Source organism: Ammodytes marinus, assembly GCF_949987685.1.
Source record: "Ammodytes marinus genome assembly, chromosome: 24".
NCBI lineage: Eukaryota > Metazoa > Chordata > Actinopteri > Uranoscopiformes > Ammodytidae > Ammodytes > Ammodytes marinus.
In genome coordinates this window covers 10,083,265-10,101,988 of record NC_137228.1, presented here as the reverse complement: position 1 = coordinate 10,101,988, position 18,724 = coordinate 10,083,265, and the positions used below count along the sequence as shown (strand labels likewise).

Below are 18,724 nucleotides of genomic sequence, written 5' to 3'. Positions count from 1 at the left end.
ACTGTTCTGAGGGACTGACTTTGCTCACAAGGGGGGGAGCACGCTGTGTACATGCAAAGTCGGTAGGGCAGTTCAAACCGAAGGTTAAGTGTGCAGAGAATTTATTTTTTGTTCTGATGAGGAAATGGAATTTCAATGAGCTGAAGATGGCAATGCCAGGGTTAGCGGTTAGATTCCCGACAGGGCAGACAAACCCCTCACTTGCACTGTAGCACATTAACATGCTCTGGGTTCAAAGGCCCACCAAAGAGTACATGATGAATATTAAGAATCTATATGTATTTATATCTATTAGGAGCCGGACAAATGGTGATGTGTTTAAGAAGAAAAATAAATAAATAAATAATCTTTATTTTAAACACAAAAAAATAACTAATTTCCATTTAAATGAAATGAGAACACTTTAGTTTCAAGCTGTATTATTTCCTCTTTTTTGTAATCATATGAAAGGGATGGTGTCTATCTGCAGAGGAATGACCAAAGTTATTTATGCATTCCCTTTTTCTTCCATTATTGTATTACTGAAACATTTTGAAATATGTTGGCAGAACTGACATACACACACACACACACACTGCAAGTGTTCAAGAGAAATAGCGTAAAGAACAGATTAAACTGTTGGTCACTGTTTGAAACCAAGGACGCATTTTTCACTTTTTCTCTATCTTTGTAAACTGTACCCTATGATAAATTAGATAGTACCTGAAGATTGTTCACCACAAAGTCAAATGCTCTTATTTGGGGGATTTTAAATTTAGCCATCGGATTTTAAATTTAACCATTGCAGCAGTCTAAGATACACCATACACTTTTAACACAATCTCATTCAAACTTGATAGCACTCACTTCTTTATAAAAAAAGACGTAGCTAAAGCATACTTGAAGCTTCGACAATAATCTCTGCTGCCTCGGAATATGCTTCCTTAATAATTACTGAACTCCAGGGATCGAGGGGAGTGGGTGTATTGCGGTAAAGATGTGAGTTGTAGTGGAGGAACTTTAGGGGGAAAAAAAGAGGAGAAACCTAAAGAGACAATTGAAGGAAGTGCCGAGCCGGTGACAACACCCACAGACACTTAGACAAACAGGCGGTGACCTTGTGCAACAGAAATCCATAGAGCGCAGTATCTTCTGTCACTCCTTCATAGCTGGGTAGATACTGTACATTAATTATTCATATTTTTGCAAAAATTCAAGGCTATGAAATCAAAAACCTCAGCTCAGTGTATTAACCGAAAAATGCAGATGGAAAAAAGGCTTGTGTCTCGAGTTTAATGCCGAAGTGGGTTTGAGCGTCGTGGACTGATCGAAAAAGCAGCTTCTTTTATTCACACTTCCTCCTGATACTTCACAGAAAAAGAGCTGAGGCTATTCATCCTCTGAAATATACTTATTGGATTTAGCAGCTAAACATAAAAAAATAAAAGTGAATAGAGGAGCAAAGCAAAGCATGGGGGCTTGGAGATCAAACCCCAAGCAATTCTCAACCGCAGGCTTATGCTCATTTGCAGTCTGAGCCATTGGGAGTACCCCCTGTAGTCGGATTTCATTGGTTTGTCTGCCGCACTGCTCGGCCCGTGGTTGGTCCCTTTAACTGAATTCTGTCTTTCTTAGCGGCGTTTTGTGGTGAGATGCCAATCTCCATGTTTTATCTCTGATTGGCCGTGGCAGGCTCTGTCCCTGGTTCTGCTCTGTGGGGCTTGCTGTGTGATCTTGGCTTCCACACTGCAGTGTTGGATTGTGGGTCATGAGTATGCAGGCAAGGCCAGCGGAGCGAGGCATATGAGAGAGAGAGAGAAAGAGAGGGCGAAAGAGAGAGGGTAGTCATATCAAAAGGCTACGGAGTAGTTTTTCTGCTCCTGGCCTGTTCATTGGATGATGGCAGGCACTGCTGAGTGTTTACCCATGGCCCAGTTATTTGCTAATCTTATTCCCCTCATCCCCCAATTGGCCTTCGGTGCACCCTCCCTCCCTCGGACTACCCCCTTCCTCCCCTCAGCCTCGCTGCTAAAAAACAACAGCGATCTAATCTGGCTCTCTCCTTCCTGCTTGCCAAGGCCCATCGGAGCGCTGGAAGACACGGCAGTCGGAGAAGAAGTTGATTAAAAGTCACAGAGTGCACTGATGTGTTGGCTGTTTTCTTACTCGCGACATGATTTCGAGTTCCCATCCAAGATAAGAGACAGAAACAGGGGGTGTGGAGTTGGAACAAAAAGCCGTGGAGGCCTTCTTCGCTAAAGGCTAAAACGTGCCTGATGTACTCGTGCTAGTCTGCAGACATGCCGTGCCCTGTTTGTTGTGCTCTCTTGCTTGACATTTTCACAGGGAAGAGAACTGACACAAAGCTAAAACATGTTTCTCATAATGCAGACATGCGCTAGAGTAGGACAGCACAATTAGTCGTAATACAAATCCTGATCTTGATGCAATCTCATTTCTAAATGATGACTGTTCTCTCACTCATATTCCCCTAGTCACGCTGAATGTTTACCTTTTCCCTTGGGAACAATTCCAGCTGCTAAATTGATGCCAATTAGCATTGCATGGTGTGTTCTTTATTTTCCCAAAAGCTAGAGCTGCTTACTCAGGGGCTGTTTATACGACAACACGAAACGGTGCATACGCGAAAATATTTTCGCGGTTGCACTATATCATTTACATGAAAACAGCAAACGCAGGCATGAAACCGCAAGTTTTTGAGATCAACTCCCAGGGAGGATTTTTTGGAAAACGGTTTTGGTTTCTTGTAAACACCGAAACCATTTTCCCTGGTAACGCTGATGTCACGGCTCCACTTCACGTATGCATAGTCTATAACATTTGCTGTCAAAATACCCACACGCGAGTTATAAAGTTAGAAGACAACATAACATGAAAGGTGTCTCCGCGGCACTCATCACTGTGATCAGCGGAGAGTGTTGTGCAGGGCTCAGATATAACACTCACCAATTTAGTCTAAGCGATTAGTAAGTTATTGAGACCACCCGCCACTTTGTCTGGGGAAAGATTTGTGCTATGCCGGTTTTTCTAGCAAAATAAACGTGTGTAGCTTCTATATGCCAGGGAGCCAGGGACACGGCTCTCTCTACATTAAAAAACACTATCCATAGTTCAGCGCGCAGCGGTTAAGTTACTGTTCAACAAAAGGAGCATTAAGGCTACGCTTCACAGTAAAAGCATTTCACTGGCTAAACATTAAGGGGCCACTCACACTAGGACCGCAGCCCCGTGCCAGAGCTCATTTGCATACTAAAGTCTAGAACGTTTGGCTAGTGTGACCACGCCATCCGTATTCCAGCACGGAACAGCCCCTTGGCCACGGCACACTTGGGAGAGGTGTGCCGTGGCCAAAGTACAGGTGCTAATGAGATGACACGCGCACAAGCAAGCGCACAGGTGGCGTTCCTGACGTGAATTTATTAAGGATGCATTGTCCGTTAACATCCGCTGCCTTTCTAGTCGGCACCAGAATTGCCCACCACTTGGACTTGTAGCTACATAAAATGTGTGAGAATTAATGTGTGTGTAGGCCTAGGTGTGGGCTAATAAAAGAGGGAGAGAGCTAAATAGGTGAGCGCACAGTGCAGAAAGCAAAGCAAAAATGTTTTCGTGTTTACTCACATTCGTCAGATGATTTTTTTCTTTTTCCTCCTGTCAGCTGTCATAATACTGCCTTTACGCATGGTGGTGGAGACGAACACAAAACAACACACAACGGGACTCCGCGGCCCGGTGATAAGGAAACAGTAGCCTACACTAAGGTTTAACAAGAAACTTTATAAAGACACTTAAAAAAAAAGATCTCTGCCCATACAAAAAGTTCTGACTTGGATTACTTGATGGAGCAATTGATGGGTATAAAACCATCCGGTACGTATGGTCTGATGACGGGCCGTTATATTAATAATAAACAGCGTGCTGCACAAATATGAGACTGTCCACCACGACCTATTACGTGAAGGCTACATTTAAAAAAAAACAATAGCTTAAGGATTCTCGTTGCTCTAATGTGGAATTGGAATATTTGATGCAAATTTGGCCGGATGAAATATTCACAAACAGTCGTATAGCCTACAAGTAGACTACGCTCCAAATCCTAAAAGCGCACGGTGACGTAGGCAAGGTGCAATCGTGCCCAGGCCACGAGCAGTGTGACCACGGGCCAGCGGGGGGAGTGTGGGGGGGGGGGGGGGAATCGTGCTGAATCTTCCTACAGCACGGAACAGGTAAACTTGCCTAGTGTGAGTGCGCCCTAATAGCATTTCACTGGACAAACGTGAGTCAACTTTTATTTTGAAGTACGCAACAGGAAAGTAGCCGCTCACAAAGCCCCTTCACTATCAGTATGTCTTCTGTTTTCACGAGTTCAATGCGGTGAAATAAGAGGACAGAAAGCTTGTAATTTACAATACTTGTAACCCCAAGCTTACACCAACCGCTTTATGAACGTTAATGGCATTAATTTTCGGTTACAGTAAGGTTTTATGCTTCAAATCGCACCGGAAGAGCTATCTACTAGGCTAAGTGTCACCGCTGACTATTGGCTTGGCATGCCCACTACAGGGATTTCGGCCCGTTTCCTCTGAAAACATGTGTACGAGTATTTCATATATATGAATATGAATATTTCAAATAAATTGCGTTGAATTATTATTATTTTTTTAAACCAAAAATGGGAAAACTGTCACGTTTTCACCGTGTAAAGTGCCCCACAGAGGCGTGTGTATCCCACCGCCCCTATCCTAATACCTGCTGCTGTTTGGGTGCACAACGCTTGTTGCTGAGGTGGGATGGATGGGTTTCAGGGGGGTATTTGCTGACCCCCCCACAAGTTTTTTCATTCCCCAAGTCCACTGGTTGAGTGTAAAGATGTGTGTTTTTTGGGGGGTGGAGTGGGTTTAGAGGGCTTTAATCTGTCCCATCTGTTGCCTTGGGACTGCCCACCCGCCAACCCCTCCCCCCCCTCCAAAACACCACCACCACTCAGTCTGTGTCTGTCTGTGTCTGGTACAGTTATGCTAATCCTGGGGGTTTACACTACCCCTCAAAGCTTAGAGGCCTCCATTATTGACCACGATGCATTTATACCAAAATCGAAAACCTCCTCCCTCCCAACCCCCCCTGTATACTCTAACTTTCTAGAATATGTGATGAAAACAAAGATGAAAAAAAAGGAGTGACCAAAATTACGTTTGCCATCACACCGCAGGGGTAGGGGGGATATAATCTCAGATTATTTATGAACAAGCAAAAGTTTGGTGTGAGGGTGGTCCGCGTCTGAATTTAGTATTAGAGCGTTTTATAATAGCGTCAGTACGGGGCTACAGTACTAGCTTGACAGGGTGATTCCCTCTACACAAACACTCACGCCTGTGCCGCCAATGGAAAGCATGCGGTTGTCTGGTATGACAGGGTTTCACCTGTTCTGTGACAGCTAACTGTTGCACTCCCTTGCAAAATAAGACTTAACCTCTCCATAAAATGGGATCTAGTAAGTGCACCTTGTTCTGTTGCTGCGGCTATTATTAGCTGATGTTGACCGTCAGATACATAAAGAGGCCTTGGATGTAAAAGCCATGTGAGGACAACTACAAAAATGAGATGTGGCATCAAAACTAAAAGCAAGATCAAAACATCACCTTAAAGTAATGCTGTTGCTAACAAGAATGCTTATTTTTAAAGAGCCTTCTATCTGCGAAATCCAATCAAAAACAGTTCCTCAGTTTACTCTGAGCAACATATTTGCGCGCTCTAGACTTATTGTCTCCCCTGGGCCAAGGAGAACGCTTCATGTTAATCATAGGCTGTCACTCTGAGTTACCATCTCAAGGCTGCACCTTTTGTTTTCTAAAACATCCACTAATTTCTCCTTTTTGCCAAGCTAGAAGGTTGGCTGAACACTGTTCCATTGTATCGCGCTTCTGCTTTTACCCCTGACTAACAACTCAAACCTAAAGGTACTAAGAGAGAGAGAGAGAGACATTGATTTTCTTTCTTCTAATAGACTAAGAGACCGGCTGTTTAGAGATCAAATCAAATGCCCCCCCTCCAACCCTCTCCTCCAATTCCAGCACTCATTGGTCAGTTCCTTACAGTCTGTGTCATCTCTTCTCACAAAATGATGACTGTCTGTAAGTGCAAAATATTTTGGAATCAAAATGGGCTCAGGGCTATTTTCCTGTCTGTATTGCGTGGTTCCACACCAATGTGAAAACACCAATGACCAATTATTGGCTCAAAGTGAGCGCATGTTGTTGTTATATTGCCTCTATTTCTGCCTCAACACACTGGTCGCCTGGCAGCTTTACGACAGCTTATGACATTTTACAAGCTCCTTCTACCCATTTACTCTCCTTGTGTTGTTTACCTCCGGAGGAACTCTGCATCCACATCCCACGGAAAACAGAAACCATAATTTACATCCGGCAGACTAGCTTGAGAGCCAACAGCGGTAATGGCGGCGTATGCTCCTGGGCTTTGGGCAAAAATCGGTGCAGTTAATTGAAAAACGCACATTAACATCAAACACACCTTTTCACACCACTGGCGTATAAAATTACTTCCTATAACTTGATTTGTTATAAACATTACAGTCCCTGGTTTTCACTGGAATTTAAATTAATCAGCTCCCTCTGGAAAAACACTAAAGGCTTGATAGAACTATTTTCATATATTCAGTTAGTACTTCCCAAGACTAGGTAATACACTAGGATGATTGCCCCTTTAATAAAAAAAAATAAAATCTTTACTTCTAGCCCATAATACATAAAGGATTTTATTGCACTCTCTCTGTGCCGTTGCAGCCATTCCTTTCTTTGACTCCAAAATGTCTCAGCTGCAAAGTCACCAAACGTTTGACATTTAAGTAATTCTGCTTCATCCTCATCCTAAATCTTCTCCTACCAACCTTAGTTGCCATTAAAACCCACTGCTTAAATGCCAGGCCTGACAGCAGTCTGACCCTGGATAACCAATTTCTCTATAGGCTTACGATCTCAGCTCACCATTCTGCGTAGGGCCAGTAAATGTCACTTTCAGAGCAAATGAGAAGACCCTTTTTCTTCACTCTATGGTGTAAAAACAAACGTCTTTGGACCCTCAAACCTCAGCCTGAATGTTGGTTGTTGTTGTGGCGTAGATTTTGAGCGTGTCCGTTCTAAAAGTTGATAAAAATGTAGGCCTGTCCTGTGAGTCTGTCCTGATTGAATGTCACTAAGAACACCTGTGATCGAGCAGCAGGTAGCGCCTTCAAGCTTGTTTGGTCCAAATAGGAGAGGAACAGCAGGCATACACCCACACATTGATGAGTCACAGTGGACAGGGAAGCAGGGTGACCCAGGCTCAGCTGCAAATTGGCAGGTGGAAGGAAATGAATAATCATTTCAGAAATGAATGGAGTGGGCGTAACAGACCGGGTTGGGAAAAAGAGGATTACAGGGAAGAGACAATGTAATAAGGAGGAAAGGGAAAGGTCAGGTGTTGGGTCAGAGGGATGACAAACAGCTTCCTAAAGACTTTTAGGCCATCGTCCTCCTCCCATCAACATCATCATGCTTAGTTCAAGGTGCCCTGGGATTTCCCCGCTTTGCATAGATTGTGAGTGCTTTGCCTCCTGACTCTTTACAGTCATTGCGCTCGACTGCCGCCCTAATTATTTCTGCTCAGTGCAGCGACTTGAATTTATTGGCTGTTTACATGTCACGCATGCACACACACAAGTATCCATCTATCGTCCTTGTGCTGATTATTGAGTGAATATGTCAATCCTCTGGCAGTCGCAGGGAGTTGTAAAACGGCTCCCGGGGGGAGTACTTATTTTCATGTCATGTCTCGTGAAGGTGGGCTTATTAAGTCGATAATATTTTTTGCTGTCATAAAATATCTTTCAGTGTGGATGCTGATTTTTATCTTTATTTTTTTTTATATTCTGCTGAATATATATATTTTTTTTTAAAGATATTTTTTGTGCATTTTTATGCTTTATTGATAGTGTAGAGACATAGTTGAAATGGGGCAGAGAGGGGAGTGACATGCAGAGAACGACCGCGGGCTGGAATCGAACCCGGGTCCGCTGCTGGCCGAGGCCCATGGGGGGGACGCCCTACCAACTGAGCTAAGGGAGCCCCCTTATTCTGCTGAATATTACCATGCAGGGTGAAAATTGCACTCATGCTTTTTTTTCAACCCCAACCAACCCCAACCAACCCCCACTCCCCAGCGGATCCTACGTCACAACCTATGACAACAACTCATCTCTTAACTAAATGCTCCACGTCCTGCTCTCTCTGCTGAATCACCCGTCTCAACTACTTTCAGTGTTTCTAAATTTAAGTAAAGCAAAGGCAAGCTTTTCTCCTCTTATCAGTTTGAGTATGATTATGTTTATAATCAGAGGAAGTCTTGAGTACTCTGTCTTGGGCATTGCATATTAACAATTAAAGTTTTTGCTCGCCATTCTATTGTAGAGGGAATTAAATAGTACTCAGAATACGGATTTTCTGCTAAATGCAAATGTGAATACATATAGGAACATCGTCTCTTTTCTTTAAGTGATAACCACAGTCACACTAACTGTGTAGTCAATGATAATCTCTCAACAGTCACATGTTCCCCCTCTATAACAGCAGTTATTATCCCGGGCTTCTGATGATACCCTGCCTGTGAAAGGATGAGAAGAGCCTTGACAACAGCAGCAGCACACACTCACAGAAAATGATAATACATTATTAAGAAGCTGTTTATACACACGTTCGTTCACACACATTTCGGCTCAGAGCAAACCAGTGCTGCAAGACCACCTATTTCAAAACACTCCACCGTGTTGAACTTCTATCAGCTAAATTACCCATCTTGTAAAATACCTTGCCTGTCTTCCCACACATTCCAGCCCTTCGCATGCATTCACCGTCCCTCCATCTCTGTGCAGCAGCCCCTGCTGCCTGCCACTATCTTATCACGTTCAAGGTCTCACAGAAGCCTGGCTTTCCGCCCAAAGACTTCTTGAACAGGGGGCACACAACTTGGCTTGGCAGAAGAGGACTGCGGTATGTTTGGCAGGCAGTGTTTTTCCAGGGCCTTTGTACACAGAATGATTAAAAAAAGAGAAAGAGAAAGGAGCCAGGAGTGGATTTGTGGGAGGAGATATTTGTGAAGGTTTACTCTGCTACAGTGAGATTGGCTACACAGATCACTAGAAGAAGAAAAAAGAGCTAGGCAGACAGCAAGATGGGAAAGGTAGATTAGGGGTAGACAGGAAGGCAAGCGCACGCGCTCTCACACAAACACACACACACACGATGACCTAGGAGCATCATGTCTGTTATTGACAGTCAAAAAAAGGGCAGATTGTCTGTGCTTATATGACAACTATAACGAGCGCTACAGCTGTCCCAGTCCTTTCATTATTCAAGCAACATCTTCAGCAAAAGCCTGCTATGTCTACAAAACACAGACAGCACAAAGCATTAAATATTCATGCGGAAGCACATTTTCTCCCTATCCCCCCTAAACAATCAATTCACTAATCAGCCACTTACCAGCCACAGAAGTCAGGAGGATAGTCAGGCAAAAGGCGAATTTAGCGAGGGATTTCATGGTGATCCGGGCCACAATCATGACACCGGCTTTAGTCTCGTAGTTGGACGGTCCTCCCCAAATTCTCAGTACTAAAACTTCACTTGCACCAATACCACTTTGTTGTTGTGGTTTTTCGACCCTATCTTTTCCTCTCTCTCTCTCTCTCTCCTCACGTCAGTTCAATAACTTGAATCGACCTCTCAGGCATCGAGAAAATGCATAAAAAAACGGCGTAGTCGTATTGTGAGTCTCTCACGGTTGTTGGACGTGAATTGACAACTGATAACAAGCCTTGCCAATTAAAAAAATAGAGAAGAAAAAAAGTCAAGTCGACCCTGCTATCGAGTCCCGCACGGGTAAAACCGAGCGGTTAACTTGTTTGGCGGACCTGCCATCTCCAACGTCCACATCTGCTAGCCAACATGCTAGCTGCCCGGGGCGACTGTCTGCTACTGTAAAACTTCGGAAAAAGAGGGTAAATATCGCACAAATACCCCCAGCGCAAAACTATTTCGCGTTAAAACACGTCATTCTCAGTTGTTAGCTTTGTTGAACAGTCCACCCCTTCAACATGACGGGGAAAATGTTGGCATAATAGCTATATTAGCTTGGTAAGGTTGCGATCTGGCTGCTAAACGATGTTAGCCGAACAGCTAGCCCCGTTAGTTCTCCGCGTCCCGTCTCATTTCCTCACGGTCTCCGTTGGTGGTGGAGGAGGAAGAGGAGAAGGAGGGGGGGAGAAGGAAAAAAACAAGTCAACGGCGCCTACAGTGAGCTTGTCTGGTTCGGAGCCATTTACTCCCGTGCTGGCAGGCGACCCGGTCTCGGTGTGTTCGCAGTCGGCAGCGTTTTTGGCATTGAAAGGGGCTCGGAGCTCCGCTGTGGAGCAGGCAGGCAGACAGGCAGGCAGACAGACAGACAGTGCGGCTGGGAACGCCTCGTTTGCAGGCTTGTCTGGACCGCTCGTCTCTGGTATCAGGTTTCTGTGCTGTGGTGGGTTAGTGTTGGGGGTGGAGAGGACAGTCCTACACAGTCGGGAGGGGTGGCGCAGCGCCGCTGTGCCGCAGACTGTGGATACAACAGCCTGGAAAACATATATGCTGCGTTCAGGCTCCGTGTTTTTGCTGTGTCGTGAGCCTTATTTGAGCATAGTTGTGAATGCAAGCTGTACAAAATATGCATTCGCTTGCAAAAAAAAAACCAAACATGCCACGTCAATATGCACACTTATCTGAAGTATTTGAAAAGACGTAGGCTACAGAGATGGAGATACATAATTGGTAATTATGTATGAATTATAATGACAGGCTTCATATTAGTAATAACCATGTTAGGCTAATTGTATAGGTGTTGTTCACATGGACATCCCCTTATTTCAATGTTTACCATATTGACCTAGGCTAGGCCTATCCAAAGTTTTTATTTCCCATTGCTATGAAAGGCATCAGCAGTTACTCAACTATTTAGTGTTACTTTACTGCCTCTGTGTGGTCATATAACTTCAAGCAGTGAGTTTAATGCCATAAAGACCCAAAGCCCAATACGCACCGTGCGGCTAAAACAAATTATTATTCCAGCAGGTGGCGATGTTGGCCTGCGCCCACGGCATGACAGTGTTATAGACTTCATTTAGGCTAAACAACCTTAAGGTAACGTTTAATGCCGATTATAACCTGGGCTAGGCCTATATGATCCCGGTTGTAGGCCTATGTAAGCCTAAACTCATGGGGCCTATTCCTAACTATTATCCATGTTATCCAACATAATCGGCGATAGAAAATGCCTTAAAGTGGTAGCCTTGTACTAGACACAATATCGTCATGGTATAGCCTATATATAGCAGGACTTATTGGTCGCTATATGTAGGCTATAGCCTCCAAATATGATGGAAGAATGTGTAGTGCACTGTTGTCCAACTGAGTTCGTTGCCTATAATTCATAGACGTTTTATTACACCGAGGAAGGGGGCGTGTCCGTTTGCGCAAGGGAGCTCCGCTGACGGGACAGAGCATAGCGGGCGTCGGATCTTGCTCTCCTGATTGCTGTAGAGAAGTCATCTTCGAGGTATCCCCGACTACCGTTTACACTGCCACATGAAACCAACAGCTGTCGTGAAGTTTAGAAGATAAATGCAATGGCAGGATAAAAAGTGCTGCCAGTCTGTGCATTGACGCACGTCGGGACGGGACAGCCCGGAGCGCCTGGATTTCAGCCTTCCCCGTGCCGCCGCTTGGGACAGCCCTTCAGAGCCCGGTCTTCTCAGCACCTTACCTGGCTTGTCTGATGAAAGGTGGCCATGGCTACTGCTCCACCCGAGGCGAGGAAGTTCACCCGGGGGCTCAACAAACCGGGCACCGCCGCCGAGCTGAGGCAGAGCGTCTCCGAGGCTGTCAGGACGTCAGTGTTGGTGGTAAGTGGAACAATGTAGGCTATTTGTCTTTATTGCAACCACACAACAAGACTGAATGCACATAATCATGTCATTCACAATAATCTTGCAAGAGGCTTTCATTCCTCCCATAGGAGGTCAGAGTTCAGGGTAGAGAAGAACATTGCCTTGCTCAAGGGCACTTAATGCATGCTGACTATAAAACCTGCTATTTATTTGAAAATGGTAACATTTATATAGTTATGCTGTCACTTGCTAGCTCCCAAGCATCTATTGTTCCAACTTTCTCAAAAGGGGGTTGCCAGGTATAACTGAAACATACACCACCAGCTCCAAAGGGACAGACAGAAGACACACACACACACACACACACACACACACACACACACACACACACACACACACACACACACACACACACATGCAGAAAAGCATGCTGCACTTCTCTAGTTCACCCTGTCATCTGAGCCCCACAGGTGTATGTTGCAACCAGATATGTTGGAAAGAAAGAGCTGAGTAATGACAAAAGGCAAAAAAGTGCCAAAGACACAGTGTATGACAGGGCGTCCCACGTGGGATATACAATATATATATTACCTTTATTGAAGACACAGGTCCATATAACAAATCATACAGCTAGCTGCCTGCCTACTTTGAAAATCATTTGTCTAAAATGAGGATGATGATGCATTGTCCCCTTAACAGGTCATATTGTTCCCTCATAACTTAAGTCTTGGATTTGGGTTTTTGCAGACTGTACTGTTTGTGGTTGCCTTTTGTTGTGTCTTCATCCGTAGGATCTCGTCCACAGCACTGACCTCCTGGCTGTGCTCTGTTGTAAAATACTAATCAATCTGCCATTTTTCTGCCACCAATGGCCTTTTGCTGTCAATTATGGGCCGCTGCCTCTCTCCACAGTCTCAGTGCGCCCACTTAACTTTTAATAAGGATAATGGTCAGCTCCGTCCATTATAATGAGACCCCAGAACATATTGGTTGTTTATTTTTACACAGCAGATACACACACACTCTAGAATACGTTTTCTTCTTACTTGTAGCCAACCCGAACTGTCAAGTTAAATTGTCAAAAATGCAATCTGTGTATCTGTCTCCTAGTCAGTCCAATGATTGTATTTCCAAACATCTACGTCAAGGATACATTCAGAAGTGTTGAACTTGAGTAGCTGGAATATATTCCTCCTTTTGCGGAGTATTTTCAAGTGCTAGACTAGGGATCACATGATAGGGGGAGCTCAGGGGTCCAGGCACTGACCAGCAGTGACCGTGAGAGCTTGTCAGCGCTAATGAGCTGTATTGGGGTTGGGCATGGGTCATCATGTTACACTCACATACCGTGCATCATTGCCTATACGGAGTACAGTAAGGCTATGCACTTAGAAAAACTTGGAGTAGAAGTATTAACGTGCCTGTCAACAGGGCAATCCATTACCTATATTTTTATATATATTTTGTTTTTCCAGAGCTTATGACGTCACTATGACACAATCATGTTTTTTTCCCCAGATTTCACAGAGACTGTTTTTAAAGACTGATTGGTAAATACCCATTACGAGTAAACTGTCCATGAAGTTCAGGCTGAATTAGCAGTAAACAGTCCTTTTTAAGGTATTAGAAAACTGCTTTGTACCCTTTCATTTTTTATTTTCATGGTGAGCCATGCATGTGGGTCCCATTATTTGCCTGATATAGTGCCATAGTTTAAAGACAAACTTCTCCTGGACCTCTATTTTTGACTGTGTACTTATTGTGCAGCTGGCCCCTTGACATGTAGACTGACACGCTGGTATGGTCAAAGCAAACATATAGGTATATAGTGTGCCGAACATCAGAGAATTTCCTCAACAACTCAGATTTCACCCAGCCAGAAGCGAGTTGGCCTTGGAGTGCGGTGGGATGATTGACTGGAATCTTTGATGTGAACTAGTTTTTGTAAATTCAAGCTGAAATGGATGCAGGATGTATTTTGCAGAAGATGGGCAGCGGTGTTTGCATACAAAATGGTATCAAATGTAACACAATACTCGTCGTCGTCACACACTTTTCATTATTTAGGCTTTATCTTCATTCCCACACTTGGCAGTTATGTCATAGTAGCCCTTTTAATTCTGCCCCTAACCCACAGAGTGTGGACTGGCATAATGGACGTCAGATCAGATCTCTGGGCCTGCGTTTAATAATGGATGAGATGATGGTAGGAGTCCTGGCTATTTTTAAACGTGCCCTCTTTCTCCTCTGCAACTTGGTGTCACACTAAGGACCCAGGGGGGAACATCAATTATGCATTCTTGCATATGTGATAAAATCCTCATAGATTCAAGACAGTACTTGAAGCCAGCAGATCGCCGACCACGTTGTAATGCATCGTTACTGCAGGCGTGGCTGGCTCCTGGGTTCTACCTTAGTAAACGAAGTGGAAGCCAAGCGGTAGAGCAGTAAAGAGACCTCCTTGCAGTGAAAATAATCACTTCCAACTGTGCAACATGCTTGGGTAGAGGTTTGTATGCCTCATTCTGCCCTACCCCTGCCTTGCTGAATGAGTGATTTAAATTCCTTTATGCATGTTTTTTGTGTACTCTTATTTTTCTTCTATCTTACGAGTACATTTTCTGAACTAGTACCAAAGAGAAACCTGGTAATGTACATCCTTATGCCTTAACACCACAACCCTCATATAGTTGTTCTCAGACCAGCAGTTAAAGCTGTGGAATTCCTCTTAAGAGTGAAATTCCAGCTCTGGAGGATTTGGTCTGATTAGAGAATAAAAAAAAAAAGAAAAAGCTAGTGAAGGATAATCTGCAGATTTGCCGATGCTTTAGCACTGCTGACCTATATCTGTGTCATGATACAGGCGAAGTGGGGCGTTTGGTCGGCTGCCGGGTTTTGCGGTTGAGTCCCGAGTCGCTGCCCAGTGCCGATAGCTGAGGCTAGAGCTTTTCTGGCCATGTGGTTTTCCATGTCCTCTTTTATTTAGGCTACCTCATAGTCTGTGTGTTGGTACCGCCCTTGCACCGGCGTAAACACACACTGTCTTTTTTTGTGCATATATGTGTGTTTCTACTGAGTGTTTTCTGCAGTCCTGTGAGCTTCAAACTTAATTTCTCCATTTTTCAAATTGACAAAAGACAGTCGGAACACAAAATTCCTACTTCATGACACAACTTTGACAAGATGCCAGGTTACCACATAATCAGCAAACAAAGGCAGTCATCATTCTCTAGAGCCTGGAGCCTAACAAAATTAAGACGTCTGTACTTGTTTGAGTGCCGCGTCATTTTCACTGGATAGATGCTGCGTGTTTTTGTTCCACGCATCACAGCCCTGAATTGTTGATTTGAAGAGAGCATGTGTGGGAGATTTCAGCTCATTGCAACATCTTCAGTGTGATCTTGTTTGTTGCAGGATTCCGCCTGAGGTATAGCAGACATATGGCATTACATTTCAAGTTCAGCAGACTGTTTCAATTGCGCTCGGTATTCCAACTGATATTTGTTTGTTATTGTCTCCTAATAACATTGAATAAATGCCCATTAACTATATGGAAAAGTAAAAGCAATGGTTGAATAAGAAACGTCTGGTTAAAGAACAGACAGAAAAGTAGCCATATTCAGACAGTTCTCAACTCCATCATTACAGTGTATGACTGTGATTGACAGTGTTTCGTTGACACACCTTGTGTCACTACTCACTACCAACTCCTTACTCTTGGTTATTTTGTTTAAATGTTAATTACTGTTACCTTATGTTATCTATCTTTTGAGCAGACTATATGCAGACTTTACATGGTGGATTTTAGCATCTACTACTTTCAGCTGCTCACAGCTGAAAAACATTAAAATAAATTGTGGGTGCCCAAGAAAGAGATTTGAGAAACCAAAAAAATAAGTGATAAATCGTAGTGAAGGCTTTTTGTACTTTCTTTGTGGAGTTTTAACTATTCATTCTCAAGTTGTGGTTTGATTGATGTCACATGAGTCGTATTTATTACCATTTTTGAATAGTAACTGCAAAAACAGTAGACTATCCCCAACAGTTTGTCACACAGGCGTTCTGTTTCAAATTTGAAACCTTCCCAAACTGAGATCAACAGGATGACATCATCCTATCACTATGACATCATCAGGGTTCTATCCTCAGACTTGACAACAGGCTGGGTTGCAGTACCCATGACAAATACACGGACTGACTTTGGATGCTTTATATATAATGTCTTTGTCTATGTAATTTGACCTTGATTAACCAAACATTTGCTATTGCAATCAGCAGTGCTGCCAGCATTGTCTTAAAAAATTGGGCAGTGACCATCAAAAAAAAAAAAATCCACTGACCTAGTTGATGGAATTTCACATCCAGTTCTTTGAAGCATGTGTAAAAATAGCCATTTGACTTTAGTGTGGAAAATATTCATGGTCCTTTTGGCTGCCTGAGAGTCCTTCCATGAGAGGAGAAAGTCGGGCCTAGTTAGAATATAAAATTGACCCTCTGGTTTGTTAAGCTATGAAGAGTATTGAACGCAACATAAAAATAATCTCATGTCAGGACAGATTTTTTCTTCTTTTTTTCTTTCTTTTTTCACAGCCCACAAAGATCCAGTCCTAGTCTGCCAGGTATCCTGCAGGCCTTTCATGAAACTCACTCAAGTCCCAACACATGAGCGTAACCCAGATTCCACAGTCACCTTCATGATTGTCAGCCTAAATTCAGTTCCCTAATCAAATTATTGGCACATTTTCCTGAGATGAAGAGAGCCACACTTACAACGTGTGCTATTAAGATATATTAACATCGTAATTAGAACACTATCTGGACCACTTTGAAATTATACTTGAAGGGCAATCATTAACTAAACTGCTCTTTATGTAGTATAGCTTGTGCAATTTCAGATTAGGCATCATGTTTAGCAAAAGCCAAATTGTGAAAAACATAACATTAACTTGATTGTCTGTAGTTTTGCAAAAAACAAACCCTGGATAGTTTTATCCATTCTCCCCTTAGATCATGCCATTGTAGTAGTGTCTTGTCTGTAGTGTAGTGTCTTTTGGAGCCTTGCTCTGCTGAGTTTTCTTGATTACGTGTCCCTTCCCCACCTGTCTTCTGTTCAGACTTGCAGCTCGCATTGGCATATTTTTTATTTGCTTTAATTCATGTGGATGTGTGGGGGAGTGTTTTCCCTGAAATTCCCCATTTGAAAAACAAAAAAAAACAAAGTAAGACACATCGCCTGGTTCATCTTTTTCCAGTGACTCATCAAGCTTCAGTGTTGTTGCGGTGTCAGGAGCTGCCTGTTGGGGGCAGCAATGATGCATGACTTCCTTATAGTGCCCTAGCCTTACTGTGCTCTTGAGAAATAATCATTCTGTAAGCACTTGAACAGGCTTGTGCTTTTTTCTATGGTCATTTATATAGTGTTAGCATTTAACTATGGCACTTGAACACTCATAAGTCATGGAAAAAAGGATGTATTTTAGTCATTCACCCCATATACATCTCTACACAAGTCTGTTTTAATCTATTTAGTTCATTCAGCTTGTGCATTGAGACATTGCTGACATGTATTGGCATTAGTGATGGCTCTCTACCAAAAGAAAAACCCCATTCATCTATTCACTTTCCCCAAAATAACAGTGTGTTGTTGCCAGGAGACTAACCCTAGTAATCTCTCATTTTCAAAGACAGTCTGTAGTTAGAGGTTTACCATATTGTATAGTTTTGGTCAACATCGGCCAAAAAAACAATACATTTATGGAGTCAGTTTATGATCAGTGACGGATGTACAATATAGTGTTAAGTGGAGTATCTGAGAATAGCGTTATTATTTTTTTGGCTTTGCTGTCAATGGGTGGTTTAATCTTTTCCCCTGCACCCCGTACCCGTTTCTCATTAGTAAACAGCGAATGGAAACAACTGATAAGTATGGATGCCGATTAAATCATCTGGTGGTCTGGTGCAGTGTCTCCCCGAGTTTTGCAGATGTCTGTGTGAAAAGGTTACCGGGTGCATCTGTTGGAATTTCATTAGATTAATGCAGCCTCTGAGGAATAGCCCTAATGTAATGACCTTGTTTAAAGAAAGCTGCCAAGGCTGAAAACGCTGCAATGTAAGAAACTAGTCAACAGATTCTTTAAAGGGGATTTTATTACACTAGACTAATCAACCTATGAGAACAGTTGTGTTTCAAACATCGGGCGTGGAGTTTGGCAGCCAGAGAGGGTCTAAAAATAAAATTACAGAGTTGCATTGTGGGAATTGTAGGATCTAGCCTTTTTTTCTCTGGTCCTTCAATTTGAATCATTCTTTGTATTGGTACAACTAGATAACATGACTAGAATATACATATATATATATATATATATATATATATAATATAATATTATACTAATCCTGCGTGTACTGCTTGCATGTAAGATGCTTCTTTATTTTTTACAACTTTAACCCTTTCTGTATTTCAGCAGTCTTGCATATTTCCAAAGCTCAGCAGCAAGCACATGTATTTTGTTTTTGAAAATGTAGCCTTTTACTTCAGTCTTAATAGATTTTACTTTAGACGTATAACACTAATATTTCCTATCCACAATTCCAAATACTGATTCTATATTATGCTCTCCCTTGCCTTCACATTTGATTTAACTTCTTACCCATTTTGCTGCATCATCCCCCTAAAAGTGAGTGAGTGTGTCAAGTCAAGTGCTGATGAAATATTTACTCCAGCCACCGTGGAGAAGCAAAGGAAAAATTCAGAGA

The 18,724-nt window shown here is 43.0% G+C and overlaps 2 protein-coding genes across 3 annotated transcripts in view; one reads left to right on the top strand and one right to left on the bottom strand.

Annotated features, from left to right (window-relative positions):
- The window catches only part of LOC307269683 (bone morphogenetic protein receptor type-2-like), a 28,500-nt gene extending 18,066 nt beyond the window's left edge, over nt 1-10,434 (bottom strand). For both annotated transcript variants that reach the window (XM_080052687.1, XM_080052688.1), the window contains exon 1: nt 9,537-10,434. In XM_080052687.1, coding sequence (XP_079908813.1) covers nt 9,537-9,615 — 79 coding nt within the window. In that variant the 5' untranslated portion in view covers nt 9,616-10,434. The remainder of the gene's footprint in view (nt 1-9,536) is intronic.
- A 1,169-nt stretch (nt 10,435-11,603) lies between these two features.
- The window catches only part of dock9b (dedicator of cytokinesis 9b), a 51,361-nt gene continuing 44,240 nt past the window's right edge, over nt 11,604-18,724 (top strand). Inside the window, exon 1 of the mRNA XM_080052753.1 lies at nt 11,604-11,986. Within this exon, the coding sequence (XP_079908879.1) occupies nt 11,873-11,986 (114 nt within the window). The 5' untranslated portion in view covers nt 11,604-11,872. The remainder of the gene's footprint in view (nt 11,987-18,724) is intronic.